At 39.0% G+C, this 25,208-nt stretch overlaps 1 protein-coding gene across 10 annotated transcripts in view; it reads right to left on the bottom strand.

Annotated features, from left to right (window-relative positions):
* The window catches only part of GRIP1 (glutamate receptor interacting protein 1), a 234,344-nt gene that overhangs the window by 77,709 nt on the left and 131,427 nt on the right, over positions 1 to 25,208 (bottom strand). For all 10 annotated transcript variants that reach the window (XM_086472047.1, XM_086472071.1, XM_086472030.1 and 7 more), the window contains exons 3-6: positions 6,255 to 6,390; positions 5,152 to 5,297; positions 1,603 to 1,686; positions 658 to 733 (exon numbers count right to left, since the gene is read on the bottom strand). In XM_086472047.1, the coding sequence (XP_086328173.1) occupies positions 658 to 733; positions 1,603 to 1,686; positions 5,152 to 5,297; positions 6,255 to 6,390 (442 nt within the window). The remainder of the gene's footprint in view (positions 1 to 657; positions 734 to 1,602; positions 1,687 to 5,151; positions 5,298 to 6,254; positions 6,391 to 25,208) is intronic.

Below are 25,208 nucleotides of genomic sequence, written 5' to 3'. Positions count from 1 at the left end.
CTGCTTTAAAGAAATTGCCCTTTAAGTTTCTTTAATGGTTTAAGGACAGAAATGCCATTTCTGAAAATATAATCCATACATATAAATAATGTGTATAGTCCTTCTTTAGATAGATACAAGATGGTACTACATACAAATATATTCATTGAGCCAAAACATAAATCTGTACTCAGATGTTGTCCAGGTCAAGTTATGTGTGAACTCACACGCAGATATGTACAAATGTCTTAAAAGAATAATACACCACCCAAAACCATGACAGTATTTTTGTGAAGTGCAAGAGAAAAAGATTGTGGTGTGAAGAGTATGAAAAGCATGACTAAGAGCTACACCAGCTGTCCGAAGGCTGCAAAAAAATGTGCTCTGTTCTATTGAAGGCATTTGTTCATATTATTTTAGGTTGGTTTTTAAAGCGTTTAACGGGAAAGTCTTGAAACATGCAACATACTAAATTGAAGTTCACACACACCATGATGTGCTGAGCCTATGTGGTTGCCTATCACTGTTACTATTATTACGACTAAATGCATAAACTGTGAATTTCAAAGGAACAGGTGTGAAGATATCTACTTCACTCCAAATCCTAACTTCTGTCCCAAATAATTCACCTTTCTCCATTTCTCTTTCACGTGCACTCCAGAGAAAGATGAATTGTACCTGTCAGCAGGCCCTCCAGGTCTAACACACGTTATTACAACAGGACGAGATTTATTTCTGTCATCATGTGCTCCACCTAGAAAGGGAAAAGTGAGAGAAAGCACACCTTCATTTTATGCTTTTTGTGAAAGCTCATTTCCAAAAGGCAAGCCTAAATCTCGCAGCATGCACATTTACAGATGAGCTAAAAAGATCAAAAAATGGGCAAGCCATCAATAGGAACCTCCACTGAATTTTAGCTCGAATAAAATCAACCTACTGTACGGTACAGATGATTCTTTATGAAGTATTTCTCCAGAGTGATTCTTAATAAATGTATATACTTTTCTTAGAACCTCTACTCTGCAAATCTGATCTCAGTGCGAAAATTTACTGTTCTGCAATGTTTGCTCCACAGAGAAAAAAAATCCATACTTCATGTATACTCAGAATAATGAGTGGTCACTAAAGAATTTATATATTAAATTAAAAAAAAAAGTTTTCCCTGAAGAAACTAGTAATTCATCATTGGGGTATATTATTTAATAGATTCATGTTTTCTTCAGTTCTCCTAAGTCAGTGATAATACTTTTGTTGTACGATTCAGAGTATAACCACAGTTAATCAGATTTTCATACATAACTTATAAAAATACTATATGTGAATCTTTTTTAAGAACTATAGTCTTCCTGCTGATTTCAGTGGTAGCAGCATCTGGTCTTACGTGAAACGAAGTTTGTCACGTTCTTGGCATAGTTGATTAATTACTGTTCTTCCATAAACAAAAAATAGAGCTGTTCATAAAAGCAGCACATGAATGTATGGAAAAAAATAATACATAAATCACAGAGATTTTCACAAATTGTAAGCCGTAAATCTTGAAATTATTTCTTGGTGCCATAAAAACTTACCACTTTTTTTGCTGATATAGAAAATACAGACACTTCAAATCTAACGATAACTCACCTCTTATTACAAATCCAAAAGTGTTCCCCTCTTTATGTAAAGTAACTTCCACAGTTCTAAAGATGAGACCTGACCCTTGCATGGCTGAAAGAAAAAAAATAAAAGAAAAAGATTCCAAAACTTAATTATTATTATTTTTCTAATTATACACACAGATCTGCACCTTTTCAAACTTAAGATAGCTATTGTGTTTCTGGTCATATTGGATTGGAAAGACTCCACTACAGAACACTCAGATTAAAAGACCTGTAATTAAATACAACTCATCCTCTTTTTGAGAGAATTTTGGGCCAGATATTTTGCAGATTGCCAATGGTTTGGAAAAAGAGCCATAGGTACATATAACAGATGAGGAATTTGAGCCTTGCTGTTTAAATTGTGGCATAATTTTGCTTTTCTTATAGTTCCAGAACAGAGCTAGAAAAGATGGAAATACACACTGAGACACAAAAACGACAAATGAAATTCCTAAAGCTACCTATAGAGTTGGTTATTCAGCCATGAAAATGTTTATTTGTATTGCTTAAAGTGAAGACAGTTGAGATTTTTAGTGTGTACCTCTAATCTCAGATCAGTAGATTAAAATGAAGAAGTATTTTGTATCATAAGGATTTGTTATTTTATTGTTTTTCAAAAGGTAACATGCTCCCTCACCATTGCTAAGTGTGTAAAAAAATCTTTGACTTCTAGACAAGTGAGTATTTTCTCTGTAAGCACTAGAGGAGTGGTGCACAGCCGGGTTAGGAGGTGAGAAGCCTAATGCACAGATCAACACATTTGGGTGTGATAATCCACTTTACAGAATTTGAAACCACCGCTGTTAAGAGACCAGTGGCCAGTTTACTATTAGCTTTTACAGCAAAAACGTTGGCAGGGTGTAAGAAGTCCCTTTTCCAAAGGGAAAAGGACACTGGGCAAAATCACATGCACACACACTCTCCAGCTTCCAGTAAGATACTGCAAACAGCACAACACACATCAAGATTAAAAAAACCAACTCTCCATAAAATAAATGTTCTGTGAGAAGCAGAACTAATGAAAACTTACGTCCTTTAATGCTCCTGCCTACAATAATCAGAGTTTCCCCGTTCCCCATTAGGATACCCTGAGGAGGCAACGGACACCATGGGCTACACAGCTGGGGAGGAGGGTGCTGCCAGCCACGAAAGGCCCCAGGAAAAAGGGGTGCTCCCTCAGTGCTGCATGCCTCCCTCTGAGAGGACTCCCCTGTGTCTGTTTCCATGAAACGCACTGTAATGTTTTGGGTTTGGGTTTTTTTTTTTAGTTTTTCAATCCCTATTAAAAAAGTTACTGCAGGGAACCAGAAGAACCACCCAGTGAAATCACATGAATCTCATTTCCTTAGGAAAACAGGTGAAAGATGGCTCTCCAAAACATTGCTCTGTATTGCAGTAATTCCTGCTACAGCTTGAAGATCAGGAAGTCCATGTGGTTGTTTCCTTTTCAGCTAGATACGTTTTACTGACCAAAAAGGACAGACTTATGGGGAGAAGACAACCCTTGACTTCATTCCTATCAACAGAAAGTGGCCCTGCGTGTATCTCAAGCTGAATTTACACTTCCTAAGCTTCTTGATATGGCCTGTAACCTCCACTGGGGACAGGCACAACTTGCAGTTCAGCAGCGAGGAATGGCACGCCGCATCCTTCCACTTGGGCAACAACCATTCAGGTGGCTTTCCTTCCATCTCAGCCTCAGCCTGGGAGGGGAAAAAAGTCCTTAAGCTTAAACAACAACAAAAGGCAGATGTGAGGCTGGCACGGCTCACATTCCAGTTTAAAACTTTGAGGTGGCTTGTGCTGAAAATAGCAGCTGGATGCTCCTGCTGTGAACACTGCCAGACAGAGAAGGAAGCACTAGGGAGAGTGGGATTACTACTGCTCAGCCAGATTTAATCCATCATTATTAAAGTACTGACATTTCCCCACTCTGAAATCACGACAGTCCTCTCTCCGAGGGAACAACCATGAGAATAACAGTAGAATTTCATTAGGTATGGGGCAGGGAAGGGGGTGCCAGGACTTCACCATGTGACCTACTGGAAAACCGCATATAATGAAGGCCTTGTATCTAGCTTGTTCGCTAGAAGTTAATGGGAACAACTAGTTTGCTAATTATCTCCAACTTTATTAGCTATGCTTGTACGAAGGGGGCAGAAATTCCAAGGACTTAAAGAAAAAGTAACGATTGATACTGTGATTTAGCATGTCAAAATCCTGTTTCAGTGGACAAGAGTGGCACATATGCCAAAAGCTGGTGAAACGGAGGGAAGCCCACTTGAGTAAGTGCAAAGCAATGCTCATAAAACAACTACCTCTCCAGCCAAAGGATTCTGAACTCAGCTGACTTCATTAACTCAAATACTGTGTTTTTGAACAGGAAGCTCCCTTACCACAAGCGAACACTAATCAACAGAGAACATTAAAAACATATTAAGGTGGTTGTCGGGAGGTCATAAAAGCAACCAAATATATAATTAGACTAACTCTCCAGCTGCTAGAAAGCAGTGGGGAGTTCATCCTCTTCTGAACACCAGAGAGAGTGCTGGATTTTTTGGCTTCTATTGCAATGAAAGTCTTCATTTAAGGAGACAAGAGCTTCCTAGCTGGCTCCGCAGGTTTTTCTGGCCAGACACCAGCAAACTGTATCTTCTCCCCTCCAGTGGGCAGCATGAAGGAGCACACACTCTTTTAAAAGTATGGCTTGTGCAACTCTCTTGGTGCCAGGCAGCAACCTGCCACTCACCACTTCTTCACTTTAGGTCCCAGGTTTCCAACTCACCATTACTCTAGCTTTCACTTCATACCTGATAGTTTCAATTCCCACTGATTTTCTCCTACAGACACACACTCACTGACACAAGCACAAAAAGAAAGAGCAAAGGAGAGGTGAGGAAGATGCTTAGTAGCACTCTGACTTCGGTGTCAGCATAAACTTTTATTTCGAAGACAATCCTGCTCAGTGAGAAGCCCTTGCTTCAGTCACACAATTCTTGTAGGTTTATGTTTCCCCATGGCCTAGCCCACGGGGTCTTCTGCTCTAGAAATGAGATGTTGCCTAAAAGTGATGTCAGAAAAGACTGGAAAAGTCACAAAGTATGTTGCTTATCTGGGAGAGTGCTGCAAGTGGAGACAAGGAAGGAAAAGACAGAGGCAGAACTCGCAGATATTCACTGGTCTCATCTCAGAAGATCTTACTATAACAAGAAGGATTCTATTGACTTGGATTCTATTTAATCTAATTCCCAGTACTCAAAACTGTGAACAAACAAACAAACAAATAGTGGAGGTTAACTCTGCTCTGCCATTAGCTGGGTTTCTGCTCCCAAGACTTTTGATCCTAAAACACCTGAGCATCCCTGAGAGCATCCCCCCTGTACTGCCAGCTCTTTCATACTGCTTCCACCCTCTGTGATAAGCCAAAGGAGAAAAAAAATAAGAAAACAACTACCATCAAAAATGTAGATCACCAACCGTGCCCATCTCACTGCTATTCTGCATAGGTTTCAGTTTGTCTGCTGTTACTTACAGACTGGAGGCAGCTCATACTCCACTTCTAAAACAACCCTCTCGCCAACGTTCTTGAGCAGGCTGATGATCTCATCATGGCGAAATTTGGTCAAGTTGATTCCATTCACAGATTTAATGTAGTCGCCTACATCCAGCTGGTCACTCCTACAGAAAAGTAGATATTCCTTTTGTTACGGAAGATCTGCTGGCCCAAACTGACTAAAGCCTTTAAATTACTGTACAGTGATGGTAAGAAATAATTTTTCCATTCATCTGGATTAAAACAAGTTGATATTTCAAACAGAAAGTGGCATTTTAAGATCTTAGTCTAGTCTAGCTTGTAAAATATTAAAAGAACATTGTTGCATTATTAATTTCTGATGTACAAAACCAGCTGTACAATAAAGGAGTTGGATGATTTGACTGGTTGGGGCACAGGATCCGGGAAATCGTCTTCTTCATGTTCCCATCTTTCTCTCCCTCTTTGGGAAGCATCCAAAACGTGGGGTTTTTTTTTGGACAATAGTTGCCATCACAGCTACAGGAGATAGGCCACACCCCAAAAGCCTATGTTCTGCTCCGTTACTTGGAACGACAGCTTAACCTTTATCTTCTGACTTGTTTCACTCATGAATAACAGCTTCTTTGTTTCCACTGTAATAGTAAGCAAGTTAGCTACGACTTCAGACTCTCTTTAATCTTAAAAACACCTGATGAACAGGTTTTTAAAAAATTAAATTATGGTAGTAGTTTTCCATTTTATTTTTTTCCATCAGTATTTTATGCTGCTTCTCTCAAGTTCTTGTTCAAGGACAAAAAAAAAAGAGAAATAAAATGTACATAATTTAGAAGAAAGAGAATTAGTCTTATGACGACTATCTCATTCAAATATCTCATATCAAATATTTCAAATATCTCATGGGTATTTGTAGTTTTTGTTCAAGTGGCCTTGAGGGAAGAGGGTGGCCAGCTGTTGCCGCTTCTCTCTGCGCTTCTCCAGTCTGATGGGCTGCCATTATAGATGCATCTAGTCACATATTTGTTTGTGACCTTTCTGATGCGGTATGTATTTCTGAAGCAATCACATCTTATAATGCATTTTGTGGCTTGAGATGTGGTTACCTAGCAGCGATTCCTCCTTGACGAAGGTTAGATACTCTTGGTTTCCCATCCTTGTCGATTCCACCCGATACTGTAAGCCCTAGGGTGGTGCCTTCTTTTTTCATTAATTCAACTATTGTTGAGCCCTTGAATTCCTCTGTTGAAAGAAAATTATTGGCATTATTAAAATTTAAGTGATAACACAGATGTTGCCTTTCTAAAATGTCATCTACTTCCCAAGAAAATCATTGTGTATGTTAATAAGAAATAACGTGTACATCTGGAGATTCTTTATATTACAATTCACAAGTTCTGTCTGCAAGGCTCTGCATACAGATAAATCTGAGACTTATGTTTTGTAATGTGCTGGTATACTATACAGAATCAATAAATACAAAGTCTAGCAACAGTTACAACTAAAGGTAGTTTCACATTTTTAGAAAGCTATCTTTTCTCATTTTCTGCTTTCTCCCTCTGAAGCTCTGTTTTATAAAGTACTTCAACTGACGAACTAAATAGAAGGGTAAAACACAGAATGATCTAACGGTACTAGAAAATTTTAGATCCAGATTCACTTTGAGGCCACTAGTAGACATCAGTGTTGATCAAAACAATTGCACATAACAAGAATTCAGATGGAGACTGAATGTATCACATCTTAACAGCTTTATTCCTTATTCTTACACAAACAGATCTCCACTGTAACTCTGTGAAATCTCTGCACAACAGGTATAAAGTAAGTGAACGGTTTTCATAGTTACAGTTGTATATAAAATTCCCCTCACAGGCTGTCTAGGACACCCTCTCCTGCAGTTTGCACATTTAGCATTTTTGGAAAATGCCAGGCTAATCTCACAGACTTCAACAAATGCAGGTCATTTGCAACGGAAAGCCTCGAGCTTTCGAGAAGAGATGTCCTTATTGCACATGGCTGGGCAAGGCAATCTACATACATGCAGGGCTGCAACTGTTTGGAAAGCCACGAGGCAATTATACCTCATGTCCAGTGCTTCCAGACCTATTAAAACCATCAGTTGTTGAGATATTCTGGAAAAATGCATTAAGTCCTAAAGATCCACTCAGAAAATGACAACATCCATCTTTCTGGTCATTTCCATGTGACTGAGAAGATGACCTAATACATCTCAACCTCAGGCTGAAGAACAACTGCCCTGAATGAGAATTGCCAAACCTGAGCAACATAAAGGAACAGTGGCAGGCAGAGGAAAACATTCAGAAGAGCTTCCAGCCCTGGTGGAGTATCCTGTAAACCTTGCTAGTACTTCTAATAGGGTTAACTGCTGAATCTTTTGCAGACATAGCATTATCCGATGCAATGTTTCTGCTCCTTTCTAGGTGGCTGACAGGCTCCTCTTTCCATTCTGGCTGATGATGACCTCACTTCAGCACATTTTTACCACTATACAGTAGGACTTAAGTACTTGGGCAAGAATTCTCCTATGCTTATAAAGCTTCTACTAAGACAAAACTCTGCAGTGTATTCAGTCAGCAGCATGGCTTGTTGAAATGAGCATTTAAAAAGTGGAAGGTATATTTGTAAAAAGACAAGATTACAAGAGACTGTGGGACTGTTCAAAATGTGCCTCTGTTCAGTCAGAAGCAGACAGCAGCACAGCTACCTGGTGCATTCTCCAACTTGGCTGACACCAAACCATCATTTGGCATAATTTGGAAGCTACTGAGCTGCCCCAATGTCTTGCTCACATCCGGCCTTTTTGACAGTTCAGAAAGAACATTGATGTGATTACCTGCATCTGAACATGTAAACATGTTACATAGGTGTAGAACATGCTATGGACCAAAATGCTGCTTTCAGTTTTATAAAAACCTGCAAGTATTCATAATGATTACAAGAATTAGTCATGGTAGTTACTGCAACCAAAAATACTGTACGTTTGCACCCATGATGCAACCTCAAGTGCCTGGCCAGGGTGTCATGCTTGTTTATTCAGGGTTTACTTGATCATGAGATCTGGAGTCAAAAGGAAAATTCCCCTCTCTGTCCCACCTCCCAAACTGAATCTGTCCTTTGTACTTCTCAGCAGTACAATCTGGTTCTCAGGACCGCCTGTGATTTTTTTTTTTTTAACAAATACTTTGACAGAATGTGTATAAAGGACATCAACAATGCACTGCACATACCTAATCTTTTGTCATAGCATAATACTGACACGTGTTTTAATCTTTTATATAGGTTCTGAGTTTGCAATCCAGTGTTGGGAAATACTCTGCTGCCTGAAGTGACATATGGAACAGATGATCCATGCAGTGTTTTAAACTAGCTAGATTACACCATTACCTGCAATTACTGCTATGGAAAGTAATGACCAGCCTTATTCCTTCTCACCATCTACTCTGACAAGTTTCTGTATACCTCTGCCAACAGAACAGGGACCTCTAAACACTCTTCCTTGGTAGGCAGGAGGGGAAGATGCACCAACACTGTAAGGGAGTAATGATGCGAAATGCTCATTCCTAACTGACAGATAGGGTCATCTAGGTGTACGCAACAATTTCATTAGGTTTGCCCCTCTGAAAGATTTTGTAGCTTTTGTTGTACATAATCATAGCAGGAAGAAATTAAACTGCCTAAGCTGGCTTTGCTTATAAGAGACTGTTATCCCTGCAAGTGCTCCGAACCAGGCCCATTTGATACCCCAGTCTCTCTGTTTTTTATCTTTGCTTTCTGAAATCACACATGATTACTTTTCTTACAACACTATATATTACATGTTTACTCATCTGCATTGCTTCAACATTATTATTACAGACTAATCCCACTGGAGTTATGGAAATACTCAATATCAGAACAACCCTGGGACTCCATTTCCAATCCAACAAGAAACTGCATCTGTATGTGCTATTCCCTAACTAATCCAAGGTCAGTCTCTATTCTCTGGTTAACACAAAGCTATGCTACTCTTTGTGGGTTAAATATCAAACTACTTCATGTATTACTTAACTCATAACTCATTACTTACGCCAACCAGCAGCTTTCTAATTAGAAGTCTCTGGGGTCTGTTCTTTCCTACACGTACTCCCACATTGCTAATACTATTAGCATAGCCAGCACCAGAAGGGAAGGCAAAGTAATTTCCAGATTTCTTATGAGTAAACCAGGAACTGAATTTACAAGTCTTTTGCTTAGTGGTAAACTGAATACAGAACATAAGCTTAAGAAACATCTTCTTACTTCATAACAGTTTATGAAGTATCAAATATCAGAACACCACTCCTGCAGTACAGCTTTGTGATATGAACCAAATGGATTATTCTAAAACAAAACCGTGTAGAGAAAAGATGGTTCCAAGTCTATAAAAAGCCCAAATCAATACCACTTTACACTTCAGTTGGAGAAATGCACTTGAGACCTTCTTCCCCTCCCACCATTAATAACTCCAGCAGCACTCAGTGAAACCCAGCTCACATGGGGTCCTGCCTTCCTTCAGGCTGGGGAGGGTTTCGGTACTGCCCCGGGACTTCCATCACTTCCTGCTGCTGCAGGGGCAATCCTGGGCCCATGTCTGTCCATGCTGCACCATACCGACATTGCCCTACAGCTTTGCTGGCATCCACCTATGCCCAGTACTGGGCTCAGGAATCCTGCTGAACACTGCAGATGGGCTCGGCAAGGGGAGTGCAAACATACATGCTTGTAAACACACACATACTCACACACACATGCAGACATAAGATGGAAAAGGAAGGTTCTGCTCCAAAGAGCTTCATTTAGATCTCCAGTCCTGTAAGGTGGAGCATACACAGCAGCTGAATTCTAAAGAAAACATTATGCTGCTGCTGTTTTCTTAATTCCTGGTCTGGATGCTTCTCTTAGGTTCGCTGCTGCACTACCATAACTGTGTGTGCCTGACTTGCAGCAGGGTCAGTTGGCATAACAAGACTATGACCTGCCCTGCAACCTAGAAGACTACAGGGATACACAACATAGCACAAGGAAATGTCAAAGATAAGCAGGTGCTCAAATACAAGACTGGGTAAATCTTACTGTAAGAAGATGAATAAATGGAACAACTTGCAGGTAAGTAAAATCAAAGAAACACCGTGTCAAATTAATTTTTCTTCAAGGAAAATAGTATCATGATAAAGCTTCTAGAATGTTACATGACCAGGCTTTTTGTAATTTCGTACCTTTTGATGTATGTAAATAACATGTTTTAATGAATAAGAAGCAAGGAAAATAAATTAACTCATAAGATTTCTGAACCTGGGATATATTCACTCTTCATTCTTCAAAAAGAAAATTAAATACTAGACTACAGAGGAGATTTTTTTCACAGAACAATATGTGAAAGCTGAGAGAACTCTTAATCAAAAGTTTTATCATCTACTTCCTATATTCCTACAATTTTATATCTTAATTTACATATTAAAATAAAACTGAAAAACATTCGTCTTCATTCCAGATATTGAGTGTCTTTTCCCTCCCTTCTGTGAAAATTTAATTTTAAAATCCAAGAAAATGCCTAAAATCTACACGATCAGGTTAGATGCTTGTGTCCTCTGCCTAGCGAATGAGTCTGTTCAGTGCAGCTGGGACAGGCCATAAATGTAACTTAACCTAAAAGTAAAAAAATACTTGCTGTTATTGATCGTTTCCTACCAAAAGACATGCATAATCAATAGGTAATTGGTAAGTCTGTTGAAAATACAGTCAATGCTGTCCTTGTATGGATTTTCCCTGTATGTCAGCAGAAATTCTGCAGAGGAAACATTTTGCTTTATATTCCAGCAGGCATTTCATGGCTTAATAAGAAATCACATAAAGTCAATTCTTAAGAAACAGACAGCAGTTTGTTATACTGGGGACATCACATCTACTCAATGTTTCAAGTCCTGTGAGTAGTTGTATTTCTCCGAGTGTGACAAGAGGGATGTCAAGAGATGATGAACATACTATCCCTTATGGCCCTTTTCATGACTAGCTGTCATTAAATCCTAAAACACCTGATTTTTTATTAAAAACAAGCCAACAAAACCATGTTGGTGAAGAGATTCTCAAAACATGGAGCTGACCTTAACCTACTCTGTGTTGTCTCCTTCAGCCTGTGGAGAGACAACCCCCAAACCAGTCCTAGTTCAGAACTCAGCAACTCACAGCAGAAGACACACTGGTATGAGGTGCATCAGAGCACATCTATGAGGTAGAACATACTACAATTACCACCGGGACTCTAAATTTAAAGCGACGCCAGTGCAAGTTGCCTTGGGTCAGTGGCCAGGCTAACGTAACTCTGATAGCCTGGATAAATGTTGTAAAGGTGAAATGTTGTACCATTTTCAGTGAAAGCAAGTAAGATGGGTAAGGCTCAGGCATTTGCAAAAAACTGCCTAAAATAGACTCAGTTTATACCAACAGCTAGTTTGGTTGTTTACAGGGCATTAGACAATCCTTTTTTTCCTTTCTTCTTTTATTTTTTTTTCTGCTATAAGAGCACCTACAAGATGACTTTGCCACTGCAGAAATACTATCTAAAACACAATTACCTTCCCCCATATCCTGGCTTTGGCTGGGATAGAGTTAATTTTCTTCCTAGTACCTGCTACAGTGCTGTGTTTTGGATTTAGTGTGAGAATAACGTTGATAACACACTGAGGTTTTAGTTGTTGCTAAGTAGTGCTTATCCTAACTCAAGGACTTTTCAGTTTCCCACGCTCTGCCAGCAAGGAGGTGTACAAAAAGCTGGGAGGTAGCTTGGCCAGGACAGCTGACTCGAACTAGCCAAAGGGATATTCCATACCATAGGATGTCATGCTCAGTAGATAAAGTGGGGGGGAGTTGGCTGGGAGGGGCAGATCGCTGCTTGGGCATTGGTCAGCGGGTGGTGAGCAACTCCGTTGTGCATCACTTGTCCTTTTCTTCGGTTTATTTATCTCTCTTTCTGCTATATTCCTTTTCATTGCTGTTACTATATGATGATATTATTATTTTAATTGTGTTATTATTATTATTATTATTATTATTATTATTTAGTTATTAAACTGTTCTGTTCTTATCTCAACCCATGAGATACCTTTTTTCCCCCCCGATTGTCCTCCCCATCCCCCTGGGAGAGGGAAGAGTGAGCGAGCGGCTGCGTGGTGCTTAGTTGCTGGCTGGGGTTAAGCCATGGCACACCAGTGCTTATAAACTTGAAAAAGTCTGACTGCTGCCTGGCCCAGGCATGACATAGAAAAGCAAATAGTGGTATTTTATGATCAACCACAGGCCATGATATACAGGGTGTGATCACATAACTCACTGAAAACACTGTTCCTGCAGGACATGGCAGCACAACTCACATCTGGGTTCAGTGGTTTCACGTCTAAAAAGAGCTTAGTTCTTGTGCTATTTGGGTTTGGGCACGTTTTAAATATTCTAAGGCACAGAAACGGCTACCTTGGCAGCCAGCTCTCTCTAAATCAAAACAGGCATACAACGGGGGTGGTCTTCAATTCAGCATCAAACATAAGCTTTACATTTGAAACTCTGTTTACAACTAAAAAGAATAGAAATTAATATAAATATCCCAAACCTGAAACTAAATAACCACCAACGGAAAGCCAGTAACAGACAAAAAATGCCTCTTCATTCTTAATGACAAGAACCTCATTAATTTCTTGGCAGAAGAGTACTGGAAGAAACACCTGATACACGACACAGTTATTGACACACGCCACAGTAACTTCAGTAATTACATTTTTGGAGTGAAAGTTTAGCAGGACTGGACAAGTAAGACCCTTTCTACAAAAACAACTGTTCTTTGTGAGTGTGACAGGGAAAAACCCACAACCAGTTGTTGGAGAACTGCATTTCATTTTTTACAGTGGCCAGAGTTAAACCGTTATCTTCTTCCAAAGGCTTAACATTTCCATCCCACAGCCTACAGTGCAGTTATATCAAACTGTCCCAGTGCTTCTCCAGCAGCGGCACTGCCATGCTAGCAATGGCACATGTTCAAGAGTCAACATCCTGCTTCTGTCTGAATCCAGCCCTCGTAGGCAGAAATAGGAGAAAACATTTACCAGAAAATGCAAAAATGGCATGGCATGGTGTAAAATCAGTTTTCACAGAAAAGCAGCTTCATAAAGCAATAAGAACGATCTCTGTACAGCAAACTTAACAAGGGATGGCGTCATACAAGGATGCAAAAAAGGCTGCTTTGAACTTAGAGGGAAAAGCGGTCCGTGGAAGCAGTTGTGTAAGAAGCAGAGAGGTTTCTCTATGCTAACTGCAGTAGAGAAGCAGACTAAGGTGGGAGCTAGGTGGCCACATGGCTAGAAGCTTCTCTAAGCAAGGCAAGTGCTGGTGAGGGAACAAGAGACTTTTTGGTCCTCTGGATAGTCCCGCTTGCAGAACTTCCATAATGAAATACAGTTTTCAAATATGGGTTTTTTTTCAGTTTGCTTTTGTTCACAGTTGGGTTGCACAATAATGCCAGAAAACAACAAATCAAGAATACATGTCAATACTCAAAATATTCCCAAACATTCCAAGTACTAGCAGCCTAAAATTATCCATGATGTTACTTTGACAGATGCTGTGCATTCAAAGAGATCAACTTGAGTTATCTCAATAGAGGTGACGACATCTGACCCTTCTAAGAGCTGGGCTACTAGGAATTTTTGTCAGTGACCACTTCGAGTTCTCTCTGTAGTTCTTTTTTCACCCTATATCAAGGACTGAAAGTATCAGGCCACACAGTCAGAACAACAGCAAGCCCTTCCCTCTTTACATTTTCTAAAGATGGCTGGTGACAAGGCTGAAGGAGGAATAAAATGAATGCAATTAGTAAGGAGTTATATGAAAACAACTTTTTCATTCCACCTGTTTTGGACTGTGTGGGAGAGCCCAATGTTGGGGAAGGGCAAAATCACAGCCACTGAGAAAATGTTTAGAACTAACATGCCATTTGGAGAGGTTCTTATTTTTCAAGTATCTTTCTGTTACTTTTTGCTCATATTCTTCCTGTTTCCTTAATTTGTGTAGATGGCCATAAAGGTGGAACGTAATACAATGCAGAACATCTGTGTATAAAGAAACTGAAAACATAGAAGTATTATAATCCCCTATTATAGGCAAAAAAAAATCAAACTACAACTTGAAGTTTTCTAAGTAATATTGAAGAATAATCAATATATTTTAATTAAAATGGATTTAGAAAGTAAGATATGTTTCAAGTTCAAGTGTCAAAAATAACAGAATTACTATTCATAATCCCTGAGCAAATCTTGGCAGAGACATTCAATTAGAGGAAAAATTATTAATAAAATTATAAAACATTAAAACATCTGGCTTCAGCAAATACGAATACTTTAATATATTACTGTAAGAAGATGCAGATTTAGTGCAATCACAACAACAGATTTTTTTTTTTTTTGCATTATTACCTACAAAAAAATATATTTTTATCCCTGACATGCCATCTCGCAACAGGGTTGGAATAAAGATGCATTGTGAAGTACAAACTTGCTCAATGATGTAGTCTAGCTAAAGCACGTTTATTCCTTGAGCTAGCTGTGACGTTCTAGTGTTTTCATTGATGGCTTTCTTTAGGAGAATATTACACTATCTGTTGATCACTACCTGCATGCTTGAAAACTTGCAATGATCAACCTCCTTATCTTTGGATACGGGCCCATTCCACCTTGAGGCACTTCCTAGCTTTCAGTAAGTTGAAGCATTTTTCTACTTCCACATTATCTGTGGTAGCAGTCAAATTCCTGAACACGTGCAGAGCCCAAAGCAGCTCACTAAACTGTTAAGGCGGAGCTTTCTGAAGCAAGGACACTGGAGGGTAGGGCAAAACCACCACAATGATGAATGACTTGATGGTCTCAACCTTCACAACATCTTCAAAAGCATTACAGGGCTTTCCAGATCTCAAACTTCTTTGTTTCCACACAATGCCGTTTTTCTGCTTGGGTGGAGAATGGGTAGTAGAAGGTACTTTTGAGCTGAAGCTTATACCCATAATTATCACAAATTTGTATCTCTCACGTGAAGCAAGTGTCTCCTTTCGAAAAATTTGCTTCATGCTATATGTAACCAAGTCTTAAACACAAGAATGCCTTGTGCACCAGCAGTGCTACCATGAACACCTCTACACGTCTCAAACTATTGATGAAGAACAGAGCTTCATGACAACATCAGTCTTCTCTAGATTTCTACCTGATTGGATGAAGGCTTCAGTAACCCTCCTCCCTGGCTAGTGGAAATCCTGCTGTGCAGAACAGCACAGAGCTTTGACACTGCTGTGGCATTTTGATTTACAAAACTTCTTCCCATAATTCTGATGGATTCACTTCCAACTTCCTCTCCATTTCCTTTATTGAGAAATAGCACCAAGAGAACTCTTGCTAATTAGCGTTTGTTTGTACTGAGGTGACACTATTCACAAAAGCGCAGCCTGACTGTTCCAGTTTCTCTGCCTCTACAGGTACCAAACCGGATCAGGCAGGGCTGATTACAGGATTGATTGCATTTGTGCATTTCAAGCCAGGAAGCAACCACTGAGAACAATTCTCTCCCTGATCTCCTGAGTGACACAAGCAGAGAAACATGATACAGTGGTATCTGCAGCTACAGATTACCTTTTAGAAAGATATCCAACATGGATTTGAAAGTATCATGTGATGGAAAATCTGCTACATGCACAGGTAATTTCTGTCTGAATCGAGAGTAGACAGGTCTTTAATCCCAAGATCTCATTACACTACCACCATTACATTCACAATATCCCTGCAGATACAGAACTGTAACCTCTGATCAAATCACCTCTTAATCTTCTGTCCATTTTAGATTAAGAACTGCCTGAACTGCTTAGGTTTTTGCGATTTAAGACATGTTCTGCAGCTCCTTCCAATGTTTCAACATCCCATGGCTACCAGGTAAGTTTTAGCAATAGTACCATTAGATCCCATTTCTCCTTTTGAACTGTCATTTATTTTTACTAAATTTTGAGTCTACAGTTGCTATGTAATTTAACATTTTTGGTTAACACAAAACATCAGTTTTCATAATGTGGAGCCAAGATCACTAGTATCACGGCAAAATCAAAGCAGTAAGGATCAGGAAAGAATACAGTAGCAGTGTCAACTCTTTTTTAGGTAAACTATTCTCCAGGCATTCAAATAATGGATGGTGAATTTTCAAAAATACATCATGACGATGGAAATTTGGAGGAATGGAGCAGCAGAACTTTTTCTAGCACTTGGATTAAGGAACAGATATTAAAGTTCTTAGGGGTCTGTCATGGTTTAACCCCAGCCAGCAACTAAGCACCATGCAGCTGTTTGCTCACTCCTCCCCTCTCCCAGTGGGACAGGGAGAAGAACTGAAAAGAAAGTAAAACTTGTAGGTTGAGGTAAGAATGGTTTCATAACTAAAATAAAATATATTAATAACATTAATAATAGAAAATTACTATAATAATTGTAATGAAAATTAATATAACAATAAAAAGAGAGAGAAACAAAACCCAAGAAAAGGACAAGTGATGCACAATGCACTTGCTCACCACTCGCTGACCAATGCCCAAGCAACGATCTGCCTCTCCCAGCCAACTCCCCCCCACTTTATATACTGAGCATGTAAGTCCTATGTTATGGAATATCCCTTTGGCTAGTTCAAGTCAGCTGTCCTGGCCAAGCTCCCTCCCAGCTTTTTGTGCACCTCTTCGCTGGCAGAGAATGGGAAACTGAAAAGTCCTTGAGTTAGGATAAGCACTACAGCACTACTTAGCAACAACTAAAACCTCAGTGTGTTATCAACGTTATTCTCACACTAAATCCAAAACACAGACTGTAGCAGCTACTAGGAAGAAAATTAACTCTATCCCAGCCAAAATCAGGACAGGGTCACACATTTCTTTGTAGAACATACAAAGCTGAATGACACTTACCCCCCCACCTTTCTACTTGGTAGTACTGGGGGAGATCTGGCATGACAAAAGGGTCTCTGTGTGGAAGACTAGAGAATCCTCAGAAAAATGAGAAATTAACGAAAAAAATTGAAAATGAGAGTGACAACTTCCTACAGATTTTACCTTTTGTCCTTTGTGCTCAGTGATCACTGATACTGTTATGATTTGCTTACTCTCTACCTTTGCAGAAAACCACAACCCAGAAATGCCCACTTCTGTGAGATGGTAGTTCAAAAATAGGTTGAAAGGATGCATAGCTATGAATTTTTTAAAAAGCGATCTGATAATGACTCATTCTTTTTCTCTGATATAAACCTAAAGTTACAAGGATGGCTTGAGGGTGAATTTAATATGCAACACCACCTGACAAATAGGATGCACTGAATTTTTTTATTAGGTCTTTATAGTAGAAAAAAAAATGCCTGTGACAGAAGGACCATTAACTTACTCAGCATTCAGGATGAAGAAAAAATATAGTTAAAGGCAAAAGAAAAGCAGGGTTAAAGAATTACAAAATAAGCTATTGGTTTATATTAAAATTTGCCAAATCACATGGATAGTGATGACCTTAGCTGTCAATAAGCATTTAAAATCCATAAGGATTTACTGTTTCTGTAAAAGAAGTTTGCCAACAGGGGAAAAAAAAGGAAAAAAAGGAGTAATTCAGGCATTTCTCGGCTGCTAACATGCACTCTGTAACTCTCTAATCAATCTCTGCGCCTATTCCCTAAGGTTTAATGTATGCATAATGAACTAATGGCAAAGAAGAATGAAGATAGATGCATTCATTTGCATGAACTAACATATTAGATAGTCAAGCTTGCTGAACAAATCACTGCAGCGCAACAGTAAAATGCACAGCTGCAAGAATGCACCTATGTGATTTCTTTTGTCATCTAAATTGCCAGCATATGCCACAGAATTGGTACAGAAACCAAAATGGTATCGTATCAGCACCTAGTAATATTGCATGTATAAGCCTGAGAGACAACAGGAACATTTTACATCTTCAGGTCACTTCAAAAATCCGTATGCAGGTCTCAGTGAAAACCTGAACGTGACATCAATGCAAGAGGCTTAAATTATCCTGGAGCAGTCTCATTATTATATACTGCAGGAAAAAAAAAGGCTTTCCTCTGTCAGACTCTAAAATGTGATGCACGTTTCACAGGAAAGTTTTTTGGCTTTTCTTTCAACATTTCCTCTTATCCTCTAAAAACTTCAGGTGAAAAGGAACAAAGATGATTATACCCTACTTGCATCTCCAAAAACATTAAGACATGCTAGCTATATATTCTGGTTCATGTCTACTTCAAACACATATCTTGTTCACTGTATTATTGCAACAGCTTTCTCTCCTTTCAGTGACCAGCAGGTTAAGGCACAGACAGACAGGTAAGTGTTTCTATGAATTGAAGAAATAGCTAAAATCTCAAATAGACTGAAACAGATATAAATTCAGCTAAACAGTACTACCTGGAGGTTGCAGTGACATCTCTCTTTTCAGCCAAAATGCAATGTACAGAATCTCAACAAGGATGCAAACAGTGGAAACTGCTAACACAAGGCATGCCTGTTGAAAATACTTATTTTAAAGTAAGATTGTCTGTGAAAAAGAGCTGCCACTTTAACGAAGGCTATTCTTAAAGAGAAGAAAACTGCCTGCTTATGAGCACTTCTTCAGGTTGCTACTCCATGCAAACAACTCACAAGATGTAACTGTCCCTGTTTCTCTCCTCCTCTGCTGTTAAAGGATATACTGCCAGGGATTTTTTAAGGAAATATTTAAATTCTAAACAATTTTAAGTTTACAAAATCACCTAAGGAACCTACCAGGCCTCTCTCAATACAGAGGCCTCAGCACAAAGGTATTTTCTTATCATTTACAGTACAATTTGCTAACTAGAACTAGAGGAAAAACTACAGGAAAACTGTATTTTTACATTTGATATGATTCCAGTTTGGTATAAACTTCTGAAAGTTACATAAATAACTTCATTGTGAAACTTTTTTTCTTCTTCAGATACACCAACATGTGGTGTTTTCGAAATTAAATAAACTTGTGCTCCCTTTGACCTGTATCACTTTGCTTCACTGCTGCCTACACCAGGCTGCTCCCAGCTGTATGCCATGCTGCATGCCCAGAAGCCTGGAAAGGCTGGGGACCCCACGCTGGGGTAGTTCATGTGCAGTTCAGTTATCCTTCATCATCGAATTTACGAACTACCCCAGGTTTAATAAATCGATGCTTTTCAGCTGAAGTCTGCATCACTGGGAAATTTCCATCTACATCAGGCACTGAGCATCTGCAATTGCCATTCATTTCACCTGAAAAGACTGGTGCTCAAATCTTCTTTCTCTTTGTATTACTATACTGTTAAATTGCTTTGAAAAATTGCGATAGGCTTACTCACGTGATTAAGGCAATCACAACGGCATAAATCATACATTGCTTGCCTGTCCCAAGTGTGATATTAAATGGTTCAACCTAATCTAGTTGGATTCCTTAACTCCCATTTTCAGCCACTTCAATGCAAAAAGGCACCATGATTTAGACTTCAGAAATACAAAAAACCTAATCCCCCATCTTTGTTTTCCTATGTCAGATTAACACTTTGACAGTAACAACAAACCATTCCATTTGATTCCTTTTAACCGCTAAGTTTCTGGCAAAGAAACTGACCAGAGAGCTAATTACAGATTCAAATTTTGCAGCTATAACTCCTCAAATCTTTGAGGATTTCACTCCAGTCTTTAACTTGTATTGGATACTCATATTTAACAGATTGTTTTTTCCCTAACTCACAGCCTATCCTACAGTTTATACATCTTACAGAATGACTGTAATAAAAGTCTTTCCTATGGATTTTCTTTCCCTTCTTGGTTTAATAAAGTTCAGTGCAGGTGACCTTCAGGCCATAGCCGGTCTACATATTCATCATGTTTTTCCCCAGTGAAGACCCAGAATTTAGGATGGAGATAAGAGATACCAGCATAATGTTAACCTTTACCACCTGATAAGAATATTTGGCATGGTTTTGAGTTTATAGTATTTAATTTTAAATCATACACACACTAGAAAAATACAAGACAATGCCCTGATATCTTCTGATCCCCCTGTATTGACTACTGGCCAATGATATTTTTATAGGGTAGTGGATATATTAAAATGCGCATTGGATCAGCATATAGAATGTTCTAGACTCTAACTCTGTACACAGAGAAAATCTGCACTATAAAATGTATCCGCAACTTGTCAAAAATACTCTGAGACTCCCAACACCCTTAACCCAGACCATGAAAAGCACATCTTACCGTACACTATATTCATGTCCAGCAATCATCCTAGTCAGCTAGCACTTGAGCTAGACTGATTTAAACACCTTGTCTACTATTTTCCGTGGTGTAGGATTAAGTAAGTTGAGCTCCATGATTTTTATGATGTTCCCATCCAACATAGGCTCTCTAGTGCACCATTACCTTTTGTTAGTGGCTAAGGAAAAAACCTCTTGGATTTTAATGGTCTCATTAGACTTAGGTACCATCCTTACTATAAAATTGCAGAAATTCCTTACTAGGCATCTGGTTCTGTAGCTACAATTTGTAATGACTTTCAAATACACTTGCTAAATTTTCAATTCGAGAACTAATGACATATCTTTTAGCCAGAACTCAACCTGAAAACTTTTTGAAAGAGCACATTTTTACTCCCATGTGAATATGTTCCATGCAAGTTATTTAGAAATTATTATTAATTTTAATTGTACTGCAGCATTATATATTCTTGATAGATTTGGTCTATATTGCTGCAATCTTGGTCTAATGCCACGATTTCCCTATATGACCTCTATCAGTTTTCACTTCTCATTTTTGTTTACAGAAGCAATATTTTGGGGATCAACATTCACACTGTGTTACCAGGCACGATCACTCATGGTTTGCCAGTGATATTTAAAATTCGGCTGCAGCAAGCGTCCCTCATTTTTCTGTAACATTGGGTTTTTACTACCACAAAGGTCAATGCTCATTTTCTATATCATTTATCTGACAAGCATTTGGGGTCACAATGTCATCTAATATGGGAAGAAGGTCTTGGCAGGATCTTGTCTCAGAGTTAACTATTAAGCCAGGCTTGTTTTGCTTCACTGATAAAATCAATTAGCATTGAAGACCGGCACTTGCTCCTGCTTGGACTGATATTCAGTGTCCTTCCACCAATGTTTTCTGTGAATAAGAGCATTGAAATCTCTTGATTTTGGCCTCTTGCTATTTTACCCTATGAAAATACCCCTTGTTTTGCTTTCTGTAAAAAAGACTTCACTGAAGAGCCTTCTTTATGTGTTTATTCACACAACATTAGTGGATTCCCAAGACCACGCAGATACAAAGTGAGAATGATATCTGCAATCTGGACAAGTACAATAAATAAAAAAGATAAGCATCTGCATTCTACTACCTTGTATACCACCGACAAAGTTAATAAAGTCTCCCACTCTATTAATGTAAGAGGTATGGATGGATATATGTATGCACCTATATATAAAAAACCCAGGTGCCCACTAAATTAATTATGAAATTAATGGGGACAGAAAATTATTTGGGAATCCTGACAGGTGACCAAAACCCTCACTGGCCAGAATAATCAATACAAACCATGAATATATAAACAAGACAGTTTTGCACAGCAATACTTAGTACACCTTGTATTTAGTGAAGTAGTGACCATCACTTGAACACTTTATCTCATTTTTGTGACACAATTCAACAGGATTATTACTAATCAAAGCAAGTGCAAGAGAGTCAGAAAAGAGTTTTCAGAATAGTTAAAGAAACATGCCTGGGAGCAAAAGACTCTAGAAGTACAAGATGTTTACTTTAAAAAATAGAGGATTAAATGATGATTTCATAATGAAGTACCTATAAAGGATGAAGTGAATTTTGATGAAAAGCAACTATTTACCACAAATGAGATGAAGCTGAAACAACACATACTCAAGCTAGAAATAAAAGCAGCGAGGCTAATTAACCACAAAAGGCTGTGATGGATTTTGTATCACTGGTAATCTTAAATAGATTGACTGTCCCTCTGAAACATAATCCAAATACAAGCCAAAATACAAGTAAACTCAGGGAAGTTGTATATTTAGTTTAGATGGTCACCAAGGCTTCTTCTGGCCCACAAACTCCCTGCAAATTCACAATAAATATAGTAAAACCTGAAAGGATGAGCTTTTTGTTCTTGCCACAAAAAAATAGTTTGTAATGATGCTGTAATTAACTTGTGGACTTACAGTCCGTACACAAAACAGACATTTCTATCTCTTTTATTCTACAGTACGAGACACGAATTCATATCTCCGACTGCCCCACGTACCAGGGATGCAATGAGGAAGACTCACAAACACCAAAATCTCTTTCCCTCTTTTGATCCTAAGAAGCACGAAAATGCTATTAAACAAACAAGCTACGAAACAACCCTTTCTCCATCCACATGAAACACCTCAAACCACTTCATATTGGCAAAATGAACATAATTTTGCAACAAAAAAAAATTTAATGGATTGTGATGTAAAAGTCAAGGTTTACAGTCAGAACTAGTAGCTTTGACCCACTGATACAGTTGAAAAGAAGAGGCAAGCTATTATCCAGATCTGGGATAGAATATGTTGGTGCGACAGTGCTGTTATCTTGGTAGATGATACATTATTTCCTTGCTGCCTTCATATCCTGAATTTATAATTGCCGCAGAAACTGAATCATAGAATCACAGCACGTTAGGGGTTGGAAGGGATCTCAAAAGACCATCTAGTCCAACCCCCCTGCCAGAGCAGGACCACCTAGAGCAGGTCACACAGGAACACGTGCAGGCGGGTTTTGAACGTCTCCAGAGACGGAGACTCCACAACCTCTCTGGGCAGCCTGTTCCAGTGCTCTGCCACCCTCACAATGAAAAGGTTTTTCCTTATGTTAATGTTGAATCTTCTATGCTCCAGCTTGCACCCGTTGCCTGGGAGATTTAAAAAAAAAAAAAAAAAAAAAAAAAAAAAAAATGGAAAGTGCATATTAAATCCTTTAAAGAGATTTTGGAAAATACATTAGGAACATCATTAAACAAATAAAGTTAATTATCTATAACTGTTAGATAAAAAAAATCTATCAACCGCAAAAAAATCCAAATAGGAAAATGATAAAAAACTATCCTCTACTTCTCAGATTAGGGAATTACTAAAGGAATGTTAAAGGAACATGCCTGGATTTCTTTTGCTAGTCATATGCTTCTGCATGCAGCATTGTGTGAGATAGGACTTTTGAAAGACAGCAATGCCCTGGCTGGGTCAGACTATCACTCCATCTAGTCCCGTTCCATCGTGGAAAGCAAGAAAACAAGGTCCTGTCTAGGGAGAGAATGAGAGCCTGACAACTTTGTCCAGTTCAGTCCTGCCACAATTCCCCAACATGCAGTACTGTCACATTAGAGGGTACAAAGCTTCTTAGTCTGTGTAGTATTTACATATGAATTTCTTGCCAATTAATTTGCTCAATCCCTTCTGAATCCATTGACTCAGTCTGTATCGATGGGTTTACTGCTTACTCTTCCTCTCTCATGATACTGGATCCAGGAGGACTGTCTCGATTGAATGATGCAGAATCAGTTTTTCTAGTGAATTCACATTTTTGCTCCAATACTGGACTGATAATAGTATAGATAACAATGTCTAAACAGATTTGCACCTTTTTGGTTTTTAATGTATTTCCTCACTTCTTAACAGACTGGGGAACCTGAGCATCCTCATGGATCTTCTTCTCGTGTGATTTCCATTTTTCTGAAGACACCGCCCTTCCTCCCCCATGACAACCCAGCCATGCTATCCTGTGGAAATGCACTGGTTTTCAAGACATCAGTATCAAGATTTAGCTTTCCAGTTACCTAAAACAACAAAGAACCTTTGGTAGCTGTAGTGGGCTGTTCCACTCCACAAGGAACAGTCAAAGTTCAGTTTCACAAAAGAAGAGTTTTACAACTTCTTGTGGACAGCAGAGATTATAGGAATTGACGAATCTTATGTTTAGCCTGGAACAGACTGTGATTAGTTACACAATCACAGGGTTACAGATCTCCCTGTGCTTGTCACCTCTTGCCATGACCTTTCACGAGCTTAAGGCTTTCCTCCCTCTTTCCAAACTCACCCAGCCTGCTCAGCTTCTCTTTCAGGGACTAGGTGTCCATAAGCTCTCAAGCCTACTCTTGACCATCTTTGTGCGGCTTTCCCTAGTTTCTCTCTCCTCATATGGCATCTACAGCCTGCTTCCTCTTCTAATAGAAGCCTTTAAAGGAGAATAAATTTTTCAACAGACACAATGAACACTTTCATTAAAATGAATGAAACGAACCATCACAAGGATGCTTTCCCTTTGTGGAGTTCAGAGAGCATGCTGAAGTTGTGCAGGGAAACAACCAGGAGATGGGACTCTCAACCTGAGGAGACACACTGGTGCTTCCCAGACTATTTTCAGGTCCCAGGCTCCACTGAGAGATCCTGTGGTGTCACAGTGACAGCAAGGCAGGTGCTAGGGACTTATGCTTCGAAGTAACAAATAACCAACGGAGTACATGAACGTGTAGATGCTGCAAGCACATTTGCTGAATACAGAATGATTCTCTCAAAATTGCCATCTCTGCCCCAAAATGTGTGTGTGCAAGGGCTAAATAGCTGAGACAGTTGTTTTAACGATGTTATAGATACTATATAGGGTTTCATCCTCATCACACTACAGAAAGCTAAACTGATTTTGCTGGGAAAAACTGCAGCTGGAATAATGTAATACATTTTATTTTGAATACCTGAGGTTTGGTAAAATCATATGCAACTAAATCCAAATATCCATAAACAAAGGTGTTTGGCACTGTCAGCAACAAATCCTGCTATTGGCTATGCCCATAATCAACCTTTATAGAGGAGTGAAAATAGTTTAAAGATATTTAACTTTTCAGACATCATAACAGTTGGATATTTGAAACACTGCATGTTCC

This window comes from Leptosomus discolor, chromosome 1, assembly GCF_034619465.1.
Source record: "Leptosomus discolor isolate bLepDis1 chromosome 1, bLepDis1.hap2, whole genome shotgun sequence".
Taxonomy (NCBI): domain Eukaryota; kingdom Metazoa; phylum Chordata; class Aves; order Leptosomiformes; family Leptosomidae; genus Leptosomus; species Leptosomus discolor.
The sequence above is the reverse complement of the archived record's forward strand: the minus strand, read 5'-3'. Positions and strand labels throughout refer to the sequence as shown.